Below are 15,150 nucleotides of genomic sequence, written 5' to 3'. Positions count from 1 at the left end.
TTATTTTTGAAAGCGAATATAATCCGCGCGTTTAATATTTAAAATTATAAGTTAAGCCTGGCGTTCAAACGGGAGGTAAAAGAAAAAGTTTAAGTTTTTTCATTACTCATTTCGATAAAAACACGCATTCATAGGCCACTCGTTACACAGAACAAGGTGGTCACGGCCCGGGCACGTTATTCTATGGAAAAAATATCACACACTGCCAACCCTCTTAAATTAATTTCATAAATCAGATATCGAGCTACAGACAACTTCTGTACGAACACTTTACGTGAACAACAATCTTTGCTAACATGATCAAGATAATTATCTTGTCTTTTTTTCCATTTTTTAACTTCTGTGACTGTCATGTGAAAGTGCATTAGTTTGGAACCTTTTGTATTCTGTATATGTGTGCTATCGCTGCCTGCATTGTAGAGGTGGCTGCGGGCTTCAGTCAAGTTTCTTGTTTCTCAAGCGACTTTTACCCGCAACCTCCTCTAGCGTTGATGGAAATAAATTATTATTTATAAAGGCTCACAAATTATTATTATATCTTCTTCGATTCCTAAGTCGGTAGTACTTGTTTGAAATCTTGGAGCAAGCTGTCATGGCTCTGTGAACGCCCATACAAAACAAACGTGAAGGCGGACGCGACAGATACTGTTCGAAAGGTTCCTCCTGCAGCTGCAGAAACTCATAGAAATTACCTCTGGGTCGGGGTACGAGCCTTAAGTGTGCCACAAGCAGAATGCGATAGAGAGCTTGCGAGAAACTTCCCGTCATTTCTTCCACACAGGCCAAAAGCACTGAACGTTCAGAAGGGCCCATCAAAGTAGTTTAAGTATAACAAAGACATTACGTGCTAGCCACTGCAGAGAAATTCTTAATGCACTATATGTGGCAGGAACAAATGGCTGTCGTGTGCGAAATCACCAGCACAGAATTAGCCTTAGGAAATTACAATATGGTGCATATTCCCCGTATATGCGATATTGTATACATTGTACTGTGCTCAGTACTGTAGCCGCAGTGCCTCTTAGCCGCATTCGTACGAAACAGATGCCAGTGACTTTGTGTGTTCGGAGTGAGGAGCATCGCAAAACGTTTCAACACTTACGCTTTCGTAGTCTCGTAGTAGGCCTTCAACGTAGCCACGTAAGGGTGGTGCGAAACTGCTTGCCATGCCAAACGTTCAGCCTCCACGCGTCGGGCTTCCTAGACCAGGCAACAAGGTATCAAGTCCTGTGCGCTACATGCCGCTACATGCATACATCAAATTCATCAACGCTGGCTCACCCCCCGCAGCCACCGAAACCGCCCGGGCGCTCTGGCGAAAAGCGCGAGGAAGGTCCACTCACCTTGGCCTGTTCGCGGTGGTGTTTCTCGATACACTTGAGCGCAGCGAGCTCCTTGGTTAGCTTGTGGCGCACGAGGTAGACGACGCCGAAGCTGCCTTTCCCGAGAACATGCAGTTGCTGCAGGAAGCCCAGGTGCCAGTCTCCGGACTCACCCGGGTTCTTCCAGAACGTCACCTCGTCCACATCGCCCAACGAGATCTGCTGGTCGCCCGGACAAGGAGACAAAGGGGGCGAGATCCATTGAAGACGGCCCATTTTTTTTCTTTCTTTTCGAACGATTCGAGGCGCGTGCGATAGCCAAAGACTGGCTGCAGACGCTCCTCGAGGGAATGCAAAACGAGCGACACGACTCTCTCGCCGCGAGCGAACGCGCCACACCATTCCGAGGCGAGCCTAGCGCCACGGTTCCACGAGACGCTTGGTGCCAAATCGAAGCACGAGAGAAACAAAGCCGGCTCGCGCAATATGGGACGTGCCTGCGTACCGACTTGATTCTAAACCTGCCCAGAAGCCCCGACAGGATACCGCAGAACTCGGTGCGCGAGCCGCCGCCCGAGGTCTTCCTGGTGTCGGCGACCGCGGCATGGCACAGCCGCTGGCTGCGCTTCTTGGGCGCGATGGGACTAGCGGCAGGTGACTGCAGCTGCACGTGCGACGGGCCGGCGGACGACTCCTCGTCGTCTCGCCGCTTCACCTTCGCGCCAGGCTCTTTGGTCGACATCCATTTCAACGAGTTCTGCGAACAAGGGCGCAGCTGGTTAGGCTTGCGCGGCCAGGGTGGTTCCCTAAGCTAGACCTACTCTCGGGGCTTCAGCAGCGGGACCAGCGCCGCTCCTCTTTAACGGGATCTCTTAAGCAGTGACCAATGAAGTGAATGTCGCCACATTTAACGGCTGTACGGAGCCTGTTCACGAGCCAGGCGCGAAGGGCTAGCGCGAGGCTTTTCCCTTTCCCTCACCGTCGCGGCGCAAAAGACGTCCTTCGTTGCCTTTGCTCGTGGAACTCTTCTTTGGACTGCTTCACGCACCGCCACTCTTCACGACCCAAGAGCGCCGCTATCCCTGGTCGCCGTGGCGGCAGATGCTGGCGCGGGAAGCAGGTGAAACCCCGTGCTCGTCGCCCCAAAGGCGCCGCCGTAGCCGCGGCTACGGCAAGAACAGAGGGTTACACGCCACCGGTAGCTCCAAAGGAGCAGTTCCTCCGAGTCTGGGACAGAAGGGCCGGGGCCCTAAGCTAAGGCCGCTCCGACGGGCAGCTGCAGTGCCCTGACGCCTCTACGCGCGGAGAGGCGCCCAATTTTCTGCGGACTAATGAAAGAGACTCATCGATCGTGTTCCTCTTCTCACTTTTGGTGTAACTTCGATAAAAAACGTAAAGCTCCACCTGAAAGCCTGCAAATGAGAGGATTACTCTGTTTTATGGTGAAAGACGGTCTCGTTGTTCTCGCGATACAGACGTTATGAACGAGACGGGAGTTTTTCTGCACGGCATGGACAGCCTGCACGCTTAGCGCATGAATGACCACATGAATGACCACGAGCATGAATCGACCACATTAAGCAGAATTACGTGCTGAAGATATAGAATCGGCTTACATGCAATTCGGCCTTTGCACAATTATGACGTGAAAGTAGGGACAGGCTAGAACAGGCCGACATTAAAAAGTCAATATATTCATGCCTAAATTCGGTATGATCAAGAAAAAGAACTTGCGAGCAGCAGTTTCGGAAGCATTTTGGAGAGTTATTTCATTATGCGTGATACAGGTTTGTTAAGAAGAAAAAAACATTAAAAAATACAGTGTTATACGTTCATCCATAATTACCGCAAGCAAAATCTAGCGACGCTTCTTGTCGCGAACGTAGAGGTAGAGAAATAAAAGTATATATAAAAAAAGAAAACAGCAGTCGAACACTCAACCGCTTCATTGATGCACTAATTCGGAATATGCACGGAGGTATTTTATCGACAGCGTGCGAGAAAACGTGTCTAGTATGCATGTCATAATGGCTGATATACCGCATTGAAGGTCTATTATTGAATTTGTTAAGGGGCCCGGGCCTCAAGAAGGGGGGGGGGGGGGGGGGGGGGGCACTGCAAATGCTAAATATTTGGCGGCTGGCACAAAGCGTTACAACGATGGTCTCTTGCGACATTAAACGTCAGCATTACATCAGCTTAGATCACTTAAATATAATATTTCATTCATTTAGAGGGTGAAGGCGGATTACTGTGGGAGAAAAAAAGACAAGACCTGTTTCTTTTTTTTTTTCTTGTTCTTTTTTCTCTTCTGTTTTTTTTTCTTTTTTTTTACTTTTTCGCACTCACACCTTCTGTGTTGCTTCCTCATACTCAGTATTACGCCATGAGCATACCAAGCAAGAGATCACAGCCGTTACGGCCCTTACGTTCCAAGGGTTCGCATTAGGTTAGGGAGCCGGGTACCACTCGGTACATTTTAGGCAGAGCCTGTGGGCTCATACAGTGTATTCTGCGCCCACGAGACCTTGCAAAATTGGAGTAGGTGTCGAAAACAGGCGTGATATTTCCCCACCCACTGCTTCCGCACTAACGTCCTGGCAAGCATATACCAACGCGTGCTTTCAAGCTGGCTATTGACGCTCTAAATTGAAGCACACACTTAGCGTTTTAGTACTTGCTTTTGAACTCGTGAACAGAGCATTTCGCGTGTCGGAGGACGAGCAGTGATGTATAAAAACGCAAAAAAAAGCGTGGCCTACGAGAATGTCGAGCCCCGCGCTGTTGCAACGGCCGAATGTCGCAATTTCAGAGGCAATGAGAATTATGATTCAAACTCATACATTTGTAGCAGTGTTATGACGTTCGACAGCGCCTAAGGAAAATACAGTTCTTGCTTATCCCTGTCTGGTCTGCTTTACTATACGCGAACAAGCCACGACGCCAAGTTATAGCTGCCTGTGCACTTAATTTCTTTCCCTCCTGTCGTTTACAATTACTCTGAGAGAGCCACCGCCTGCGGTGGTCGATGTGGACATATCGCAGATAAGAAACTTGAAGACGGACGCACTAGCCACTCAGCAGTTGCGGAGCATGCGCGCTTGGTAGGTGGTGCGCTGTTTCTAGCGGCACGGCGAAAACACGGAGAGCGGTGGGCGTCTATGCATTCTTTCGACACCAGCACCAGACAATGTCTTGAGAAAAACAGCGCGAATGACGGGACACAGTGAGCAATTAAGAGAGTGACACCATGAACATTGCCCTCCGTTTCTCATTTGTGCGCTGTTTTTTTTTTGTTCACGATAAGCCGTGTACCAACCAACCCAAGTCGGCACAAAGCCACAATTTACACCTGCGCCGCATACCTAGCACTACTTAGACACTCTAAAGTGGGAGCTGCTGGTGCAAGACGCCGCAAATGAGCAAGAAAGGAGCGAAAGCGGAAGACGGCCGACGGGGAACGTTGATGTATGGAGTGAATATGAGCGGTGACAAGGTGGTTACAAGCCTGATCACTGGCTGAAGTGTTCAAAGACAGATCAGCAGCGATCAACCAGCGAAGACGGGTCACTCGCTGTGGAAGTCATCATGAAGTGTCGGGGATCTACCAAGGATGTTTTCGCGGATTAAAAGAGTAAAGCCTTCATTCGTCTAACTCGTTCGCCACAAATGAGTCCCACGAATAGCGGTTATTTAGAGAGCCAACAATACTGTTCCTGCCAATCACGTGCCAAAGCTTTGGTGCGGGAAATTCTCGTCCCCGTAGCAGTTGTTTTGTGCCGGTAGCAAACATTCGTATTAACTTTGCCTTAAGTTAGAAAGGTGTGAAGACTTTCGATTGCTCTTATCTAGACCACGACGTGAGAGCTACCAAAGGCTTTTGTACGTTAAGGTTGCATCTATGCGATTTCAGCGTCCCCAAGCATGCAGGTGCGCGCGCGAGCGGGTACGTGTCAATAAAAGAATGCGATGTGAATAAGTGCGAAGTCAAAACGTATGAATATATTTGTGTTAGACGTGCACATAGTCATGCACTTTCATAATTTGCTTTCCATTTACGCAATACTAAGCAGACTATATATTAGCGCAATCAGAATTGCTAGAGGTGTCCACTGCAGCCGATGTGGCGCTTCAGGAAAAAATACTCTCTCCCTCCCCCATGTCCTAAAGGTAGGCACACTATGCTCACTTATCAACCTGTCGCACACTGGCAGGCGCTTTCCCGCAGCGTTCAGTTTGCTAGCTGATCCTGGTGTGTTGGTGATTTCGTCACGTGAGACAATCCTCGTGGGATGCTTGCGACGCTCTTGCGGGCAGCTTGACGCTCGTTGATACCAACGCCTCGGTTTAAACTCAATGAGAAAAAGAAATCGTTGGAAATCTGAACAACCTATTACAGAACATTGAATATTACATCAGCAGTTAATGTTCACTTTACAAACCCTCCCTGCTGGTGCAGTGTCCTTAACGCACCCCATGCGCTGCATGCACTCCACATGTGCCAGTGACGTCATGCTTTCCCGTCACACCGCGACCACTCCGAGGTAACTCCGAGGCCCACCAGCGCGCCTCGCTAAGCTCTTTGCACTTGCTCGCTCTTGTTTATGTGAGGTGCTTTACAAGGCTCTCATCGCTACGCGCGCACACCTGTTGATAGCGGCGTGAGAAGGTTCAGGCGTACACCTTTATATACACGTCTGTCTACTGCGATCGTTCGCAAACCACGCACACAGTGCCATTATGGTAACTTAGTCTGTTATTAGCGGTCTTTTTCAATTATCCTAGTTCATTAAAAAGCAGCCTCAGTGATTCTAACTTGTACACATTATACGTGCAAAGCGTGACCGTGCTATTCTAATTAATCTGTAGCAATTGCTTCAGATTACTTAAGTTGTTCAGGCTTTCTAGAAGCATGCACGCGGTTGCCACGTGCTACACGGTTCGAAATTCATTACCGTTGGCGCAGAAACCTTCACAAATAAACAAGCTTCGTAAGAACCACCCAGGGCGTGAACGTGCTGGGGTCAACGTCTGAGAGTTAATAAGGACTGACCGAGTGCTTCTGCGTACAGTACGACTCTCTGATTATTAACGCTGGTATGCAAATTAGGTCCAAAATCAACGTCAATAAAAGCATATTTGCGCCCAAATAGAAATTGATGGACATACTATTGGTTATTTTCTCATCTTATACGTGCAGACCACCAAAATAAGTGTATACGTTTTTTTTTTCCTATCGTCAATTAACTCATCGCTTCCAGCATACAGCCCGAGTTTTAATCTCGTAAAAAGCTAAGCCCTGGTCAAATAACTCGTTAGAAATACTGATGAATAATGTATGAAAGAAAGTTGCCATTGACGAAAATGAGCTTTATTTTTACAGGCCACTTACGGCATCATCGTTAAAGCCTTAAATATTCGACGCTTTTTACTGTTGTAGCTGTTATGGAATCCATAAACTCTCGATACGAATGCGTGTACGTCAGTGCCTGAAAACGCATAGCGTGGGTTGGGCTAGTTGGTAACTCGCGGTAATAAATTAAAAGCGTGAGCCAAAGACCGTATACAACAAAGGCCTGGCCTTTGTTGTATGCAGTGAAAGATAGATACAAGCGAGGTCGAACACGCCCCCTCCCCTCTCAGCTACTCTCCAAGCACCAAGCTGTGCACAGAGGCATTGAAGGGCGAGTTGCACGAAAGTACTTGCGTGGACTGATCATTGCGTTTTTCCTGGACGTTCCGCACATATGGTGTCGCAGCGAGAAATGCTCCGTCATTATGGAGATAGCGGTGTGACGCCTAACAGCTCGGCATCTGTTTCCCGCTAGGTATTTGAGGTACGCAAAAAGTCCCCATAGCATGTCAGGATGTAAGCTGGAATTATTGTTGCTTTTCAATTCCTGGTTATCTCAGCGCACAAAAGAGAGAGGGAGAGAAAGAAAGAAACGGAAGCACCGTACGCTGAAGACCTGTTGCCACAGCAACAAGATAGTCGGACTGACAAGCAGTAACGAGCTATTAAGACACATTGACGCAAGAAAAGGAAATTGCACAGCCTAACTCAATGATGGTACGCACAACGGGCAAATAGAGCGATTAGCTGTAGGAGTACCACTGCTGTGAATCTTGTTCTATCTTTTTTTTAATTTCGAGCCTCAACAGTGTTCATAATGGTCACCTTGTGAGTATTACTGGATGTCAGATAACAGCATTAGATATCTATATCATGCGGAATCTGATAAATAGCGAGGTCCTGCAAACGTTGGGCGGACCTCCTGCCTTTATAGACTCTTGGTGGGTAATCTGAACATGCATCGTAAAGCATGTGCTTCGGCTACAGGACACCTCTATCAGACAATGCGCAGTGATGTCTGCGTGGTTACTGTTACGCGTAAGACGTATGTAAATGTACGCTGCTCATTGACAGTACTGACTTTTCCAGCAGGCACTACATATGTACCGGTGCGAACCTACATGCCTAGCCCTGCCGGCATCGTTTGTACAGCGACATTCACAAATTAATAAAAAAAATAGGGAAACGTTCCTTAAACCGCTGTTCGTTGGAAAAGATCATGTTGGCTGGCCTGCACTTACGGCTTAAAGAATAACACAACGAGCAAGTCAACGAGAAGACACGTTCGGGCCAGCTGTACCATTACTTTGAATTATTCTCAAGGCTCCTTTTAGTGGCGTTCTGCCATTCTTATTACCACCGGACTACCTGAAGTATTGGTGAGACACACCCCCTCGATTAAGATATGGAGAGAAACTAATAGCGTGCTTTTGCATACCCTCGAGTCAAGTGACACGGCAAGCACGCTTCACTGCACAAATGTGAAGCCTTGCTGGAGGAGTAAGAAGTCAGCAACGAGCGGATAATTTGTCTTTCTGTCTCCTATATTTGTTTCTTTTGTTTTGTTTTTTACCATGCCTCAGCTTGAGAACCAGTTACAGAGCTCTGTATGGCCGTAAGATTCCAATGCCTATGTGAAAACAGAAACGGCAGTGGTGCATTTTAGCCGAAAGGATACGTTAGAAATATTCCAAGCTAGCGTTTCCGCAGTACACTAACGCTCAATATGTGGTGGCCAGCTCGCTGTTAAAGCTGCGATGCTTGGGCAGCTGGTGCATTTTTCTTGCTCTCGTATACTAAATATACATGTCAGAATGGTTGACTGTTGGGCCAGTTGGTGCATCATGTGTCGTTGAGCGGAATGTTTATCTTTCCTGCGGCTGTTTCCATGTCGGACAAACAGGGCGTTGTGTGAATGACCACACGCGTGAACACTCAAATATAGGGTCGAGCAAAAAGCAGCCACCTGCCACTGCATTGCGTTGAATCTGGCTGTGAGCGATTTTTTTTTTAAATTGCGCCATAGCGTCAACATACCATGGTGAGCGCGCACGGTTGATATCTGAAGTCTTCCAGATCTAAAGGAGTGGCGATGCATGCGTAAGCTTTCCATCCATTCCACTCTTTTCGAAGGAGATATCATTCATATCGGAGTGATTTCGTTCCATGTTACTTCCACGCATTTTCCCCTTCTGTCTTTTCCGATTTTCTTGCAAAGTTGTACACGATATATATATATATATATATATATATATATATATATATATGCTGCTTTAAAGATAAAGCGTTGGTTGTTGGTCAGCACCGTTGTCTGTCCCTTCCTCACGTCACGTCCTGTACCTTTTACTCGCCATGGTTGGTGTTGGGCTGTTAAGCACGAGGTCGAGGGATCGAATCCCGGTCACGGCGGCCGCATTTCGATGGGGGCGAAATGCGGAAACGCACGTGGTACTTAGATTTAGGTGCACGTTAAAGAACCTCAGGTGGTCCAAATTACCGTAGTTCACCCACCACGGCGGGCCTCATAATCAGATCATGGTTTTGACCCGTAAAACCTCATAATTTTGCACCCCTCACCCTTTGCACCGTACTTTACCTTTGCACCGTTTCTCCTCAAATACACATTAGGAAGGGATGCAGGACATCGCAGAACTCCCACACTAATCACCGAGTTAACAGCACGTTGGCTGATATATTTAGGGCATTGTGCATTGCGGTAAATACAGCTTGGCATTTTTCCAAAGAGTTCACTGCGGCGTACTGGATTCTCAAAGTAACCCTGCCGTTCGTTCCACATCTAAGGGTATATAATTTGTCTTCTTTTCGTGCACATTTATGTTCCATCCTTTTTCGGTATAGATAGCGCCATCGCATGTCATTTTCTATTTTAGTCTGGTAGAATTACGTGGATGATGTAAACATTTATCCCTCCCACCTGTAGTTGGTTTCGATTGTTACTTGTGCATCATTTTTCTGGATCTTTGGCGCATAGTTAATCACAAGCGCTATGCCAACGTTGTTTTCACATACGTGATGCTTTCTTTTTTTTTTTTCACTGTGCAAGGTAATATCACCATACATCATGCGCCACATAATGTAACAATGAGGTTTTATACAACGAATAGTGGCGCGTCCACACTTTCGGACACGACGTGTTGGTGCTGCTAAACCATCAAAAGTTCAACGTATTAATTGCCACAGAGCCGATCAGAGTTAACACACGGCGTTCAAGTAAAGCAGTCGAAGCTATCATATATCGGTAAGCCAGGACTTGTCTTCTACTGCGCGGCCTGTGCGACCTGATGACGTCAGTTAGGACCGCACATTGTACGTTGACAAGAACGAGAAGTTCCCGTCATGGATGAGTTGACAATGCCTTGAGTGCGCAGGACAATCAAAGGACAAGTGCTTAAAGTGTGAGGTTTCTCTCTGCATTCGATCTCGCTGCTGCTGCTTCACTGTTAAACAAGTGTGCACCCCTTGGGGTGTATGCCACACAACAATAATCGTCATCTGTCTTGCTTGTGTTTCCTTTCTTAAAAACGCTGCGTTCGTTGTTTTCCTGTCGGGAATGCTCTGTCATGCTGATGACGCGCATGTCGTTCGGGACTTCGAAGCGCCGGGTTCGCAGCGTTAAGGAAAGGAAATGCGGGCAAGACATATGACGATTATTGTTTTGTGGCAAGATACGACCAAAAGGGTGCAATTTTATTTAAGAATGTTCAAGGCATTGCGCCCGTTGAGGCCCAGAATACCAAACTGAGATTGTTAGCCTAAAATATTTAGCAGCATATCTTTATCTCTATTTTCGCGCGTTCAGTTGTGTACCACCGAAGTCCAATAATAAAGAATCACCGAAACAGCTTAAGAATTACGCTCTTGGGACTGACGAGGGTACGATCGTTTTAAAGCACTGAGCGGGTGACGCATACATCAAAGAAATTCGTTTTTTTTTTTTTAGTAACAGAGTCACTAAAGGACGATGGCTCCGCTGCAAAATGGCGGTTAAAAAAAATTGCCAGACACACTAAAGATTGCTTACGTGCGGGAATGCGAAATCATTATATGGTTTGTAAACCTCAGAACGGTATGAACGCGATCATTTTATACACTCATGACGTGGCGCCACTTCCTCCCCATTAGCTGCATTGTCACGTGCCGAATGACGCACTCACTCGGCACACCTTCAGTCAGCCAGAATCGTGGAGCCGTCGTGGCGTCGACAGAGCGTGCTCGTCTCGCACCCAAGGCCTGTCTTCGATTTCAACCGAGACCGAAAGGTGCCAAATTTTCTTTTAAAAACCGTTAATTCACTTTGTTTACAAGAACTTCTCTGAGAGATTTGACGTCAATCCGAGTATTTTTTACGTGCTTGTGCTCTTTGCGCTATCGGCCATCTTTGGTGCTATCTTTCGTTCACGCCGTCTGCGACGTATTTTCGCTCAACGAGGCATATAATGCTTCCGAATCAAATCGGTCCTCAATGGTCCTCAAATCGGGCCATGGAAATATTACTGTACGTACCACCAAATCGGCCAACGGTCCGTTTAAGCAGCTGTCAGCGCTTATGTCGTTCCTCCAGACGGCAAGAAGGGGAAGTTGACGTTATAAAGCGATCGAAGAGGTGGCAAACGCGAGCATCTTTCGCGGACGTCTGGAGACATATGACGGAGTAAGCTCGTTCACAAAGTTGGCGTTCTCTGTGCCGTACAGACTTTGCATTCGTCAGCGAACGTTTTTTTGTATCCCGCCAGGCACGGCTGGCCCAGTACACCGATTCGTTCGGCGAGAGGCGTCTCAGCGAGTCGGCTGCAGGGTGCGGCGGCGCGGCGTGTCCGACACCTACCGAATCCTCGGGCTCCCCCTTCACACCCGCCGCGGGTTCGTCGGCCGGAGACGTGGGCTGCTGCGCCGGAGTCGAGCCGTGCGGTGCGACTCCGGAGGGACCTGGGACAGCTGGCGGTGAATTTCTGCGCATCGGAGAGCCGGCCTTGGAGCCGATCTCGCGCGCGCCACCGGGACTGACCGCGGCCGGCTGCTTAGGGGTGCGCTCGCCATCGGCTTCTGTGGTGTCCCGGAATGGCGTCGTAGCTCCAGGCTGGGCGGCCGGCGCCTGCAGCAGCTGCTCGGCGTCGCTTCGTGGCGTCCTCGGCGCCGAGTCCTGGCTGGTCGTAGCGACACTCAGCGCGGGAACCTGCGCCTGGCCGCCGCTCTCAGAAGCGCTCTCACACGCACAACCAATAGCGCTCCGCGAGAGCGGTGTGATGTCGTCAGTGCGGCAATGACAAAACTTAAGAAATGCAGCAGTGAGCACCTTGGCAGCGCAACGTTTCCCACCCGGAGTACGGGTCCATCTTCACCGGGGGTATCGACCGCCCTTTTCTTTTCGCTAATGGTTAATGAAGAATCATAGTCCATTAACAGAAATTAGCTTTGCGGTACTTAACTGTTGGCGTACCGCCTGCGGAATGGTAGCTCGAGCGACAATATTTACATTTCAAAAGATCCACCTAATTAAGATTTGTCACGTCAGTCGGCGTCAAGATTTTATGGCTCCAGAAAATTGGTGCATTCCTGGAGTATTGCTTAAGGCGTACTAGCGGGAGCCCGAAACCTTTTCAGTGATGCCTACAGTTACACTAATTGTCAATAAGCGTGAACGTTAAGGATTCCACTGTAGTGCTACGGTGAAAGACTGAACAATAAAGAAAGAAAGAAAGAAAGAAAGAAAGAAAGAAAGAAGGAAAGAAAGAAAGAAAGAAAGGAAGAAAGAAAGAAAGAAAGAAAGGAAAGGGCTGAGGTCTATACTATGGACTTTTCGCGTGATAGAACAATCGTAAATGTTTCGCGACCTAAGGCATCTTGTACTTGCAGTGAAGGTCACCGCAGAAAAGTTCCCCTTGCTTTAATATTCGCCGCCCAATCAACAAAGGCAAATGATTAGAACGCTGATACCGAGGCCTATTGCTCTCCTTTAGAGGGAAAGAAAGCTAAGCCTCGCGATGGGTTCATCGTTGCGGTTGTTACCGTGGCGTCTTCGAGGTGATTTACTCGCTAACCATACTTTTACGTACGCTTCCTTTAGGTGCCGTATTTTTAACGCGATAGCGTTAAGTACGCCATGCAGCAAAAAAAGAAAAAAAAAGAAAAGAAAAGAAAAAGAACAATTCGGCCGGTGTCTTGCGTCGGACGTCGTTTAACGAAAAATCATTCCGAACCACAAACCCGCAGGCCCTCCACGTTGCGCGGAGGTGTTACTGACCTAACTGAATTACTCTAAGTAAGATCCGTCAGAAAAATCGTAGAATAGCACCTAAACATAACCTATAGACATGATAGCGTCGGATTGTATTTTGAATATACCAGAAAACAACAGAAACCCATTTTCCAGCGTTTCTGTCACTCATGGAGAGGCGCGGCGTGCTCGGTTACTCGTAGCACTATACAGATGGCGCTAGCCTCCACGCATTCTTTTCTTTTCTTTTCTTTCCTTTTCTTTTTTTTCCTTTCTTTTAAACCTTAGGTCGGACATTAGGCAATATAATGACAAGAGCATGGTGGTGCAATCCAGCGCCCCCGTCCCAAAGGGGACGCTCATAGCATCCACACATCGCGGCCCACGCGGGATGCCACATTTCTACCGGAAAGCTCGCCTTCGTGCATAGCGTTCGCCGCCAGTGTTTCCCGGAAAAAGTTACTGTTACATAAGCTGCAGTTGCCGGAAAGCGTGGGAAGCAGTCAGTGATCTTTGAATGGTATCGCGTTCCACTCTTACAAGGGAAGCGTAAGCGTCCTCCAATTTTTTTTTTTATGTACCGTTACTTCAAATTTTATACTTTCAGACTGTCGTGTTGATACTGAACGCACCGAAAATAGCAGGTGATCCATCCACAAAGAGCTACTGACCACGGTAGTGGTCAGTTAGCCATGCCTACATGGGCCAGCATATAGGAGCGCAACGCTGAGAGGGGCGGAGGGGGGGGGGTAGTTGTATTATACGGTATGATATACCACGCGTTCCAACAATGAGAGAGTTACCCGAATAAAGAATAACTTTTTTTGTCTTAGCCTTCTTTCCTGTACGCAGTGGATTTGCTTTCGGAAATCTCATTTGAAAGCACTCCTTTTCTCCTCTCCCCCCCCCCCTCAACAAACACACACTTTTTTTCCTTGTCTGTGTTCCATTAAATATTTTACCGCGTTGAAAAACATCGTGCATCACTAGGAGCTTGAATCTGTCTTAGAAGGTCGGGTCGCGTGTCAGGCTCTCCGTACACATGTCCGTATTCGTTCATTTAGGTACAATAAGGCTTCTGGGGCGGAAAGAGCATAACGCATGTGTCCATAACAAAAAATTATATTCGTTGGCGGCCTTCGTGACAATAGTCCTCGGCTAATAAATTTGAGTCATATATCCCAAAAGAATTAGAGCATGGGAGTTAAGCTTAGATAACAAGAAAATGTTAGACCTTAAGGTGGCCTGTGATTCCTGCCTAAATTTCTCGCTTCCCTAAGTGCCGTAAAGGTTCCGAATGCAATCTCCTTGGCCGAGGCAATGAAAACGTTCACACAAACGCTCATCTGGAGGTGTCGCGTTCACTTAATAAATGTGACCGAAAGCCTGCAGGCCTTGTTGCTAAATTATCTCCTAATGAACTGCAGCTGACACTGATCATGCGCACATGCGATATATGTGACAACGAAAGAAAAGTTGCCATCTGCCATCAGGTAAAAGCGATACAGGGGCTGAACTCTTTCGTAAAAACTCTGTGGCACTGGTCGGCTAAATTTGCCAATATTAAGCCAGCTGTCCCATTAGACATGATTTGATCTTACGAAACGCGCTCGTGTACGAACTTCTTGCGGTCTCAGGTTCTTCAGAAGGAAAGCTACGCAGGTGAAGACAAATTCGTGCTAGCCCGGTCGTAGAATGCGAGCCTACCGCCTTTCCGTGGCCGTCAACCTCTACCAATACAACTAAGAATTAGGTGATGATAAGAGCGCATATCATCAGCATCGCGTGTTGATCATCGCTTTAAAGTTCAAGCATCAAGTATCAAGCTGCCACACTAACTTGTACTTTCACTCATTTGTGCCAATGAAGTCATCGGTATCGTATCACCTCCCCACCTGCATAGCCACCAGCCACGGCCAAACTGCGTTCAAAACGTACACCTGCAACGATGTACCACTCCTCTCTCTAGCGCCCCAAAAACATTGACAGCATAACTAACTAACTAACTAACTAACTAACTAACTAACTAACTAACTAACTAACTAACTAACTAACTAACTAACTAACTAACTAACTAACTAACTAACTAACTAACTAACTAACTAACTAACTAACTAACTAAATGTTTTGTGTAAATTGTGTAAATAATAAATTATTTTGCTATTCGAAACACTTGAAAAGCAATTAACCATCCTCTAACTATTAGACACTCTTTCTAACAGACTTCGTATGAATTTCCT

General features: G+C 47.4%; 1 protein-coding gene across 10 annotated transcripts in view; it reads right to left on the bottom strand.

Annotated features, from left to right (window-relative positions):
- The window catches only part of LOC135906632 (protein kinase C-like 3), a 59,583-nt gene that overhangs the window by 31,020 nt on the left and 13,413 nt on the right, over nucleotides 1-15,150 (bottom strand). For 6 of the 10 annotated variants that reach the window (XR_010565797.2, XR_010565796.2, XM_070530812.1 and 3 more), the window contains 4 exons: nucleotides 11,522-11,875; nucleotides 1,828-2,079; nucleotides 1,344-1,541; nucleotides 1,103-1,200 (listed from right to left, as the gene is read on the bottom strand). Coding sequence is in view for 8 of the 10 variants with exons in the window: in XM_070530812.1 (XP_070386913.1) it covers nucleotides 1,103-1,200; nucleotides 1,344-1,541; nucleotides 1,828-2,079; nucleotides 11,522-11,875 (902 nt within the window). In the remaining 2 variants the exon portion in view is untranslated. Of the gene's footprint in view, nucleotides 1-1,102; nucleotides 1,201-1,343; nucleotides 1,545-1,827; nucleotides 2,080-11,521; nucleotides 11,876-15,150 lie in introns of all 10 variants that reach the window. The other 4 variants (XM_070530814.1, XM_070530818.1, XM_070530815.1 and 1 more) reach the window with 3 other exon arrangements.

This window comes from Dermacentor albipictus, chromosome 1, assembly GCF_038994185.2.
Source record: "Dermacentor albipictus isolate Rhodes 1998 colony chromosome 1, USDA_Dalb.pri_finalv2, whole genome shotgun sequence".
NCBI classification, from domain to species: Eukaryota; Metazoa; Arthropoda; class Arachnida; order Ixodida; family Ixodidae; genus Dermacentor; species Dermacentor albipictus.
The sequence above is the reverse complement of the archived record's forward strand: the minus strand, read 5'-3'. Positions and strand labels throughout refer to the sequence as shown.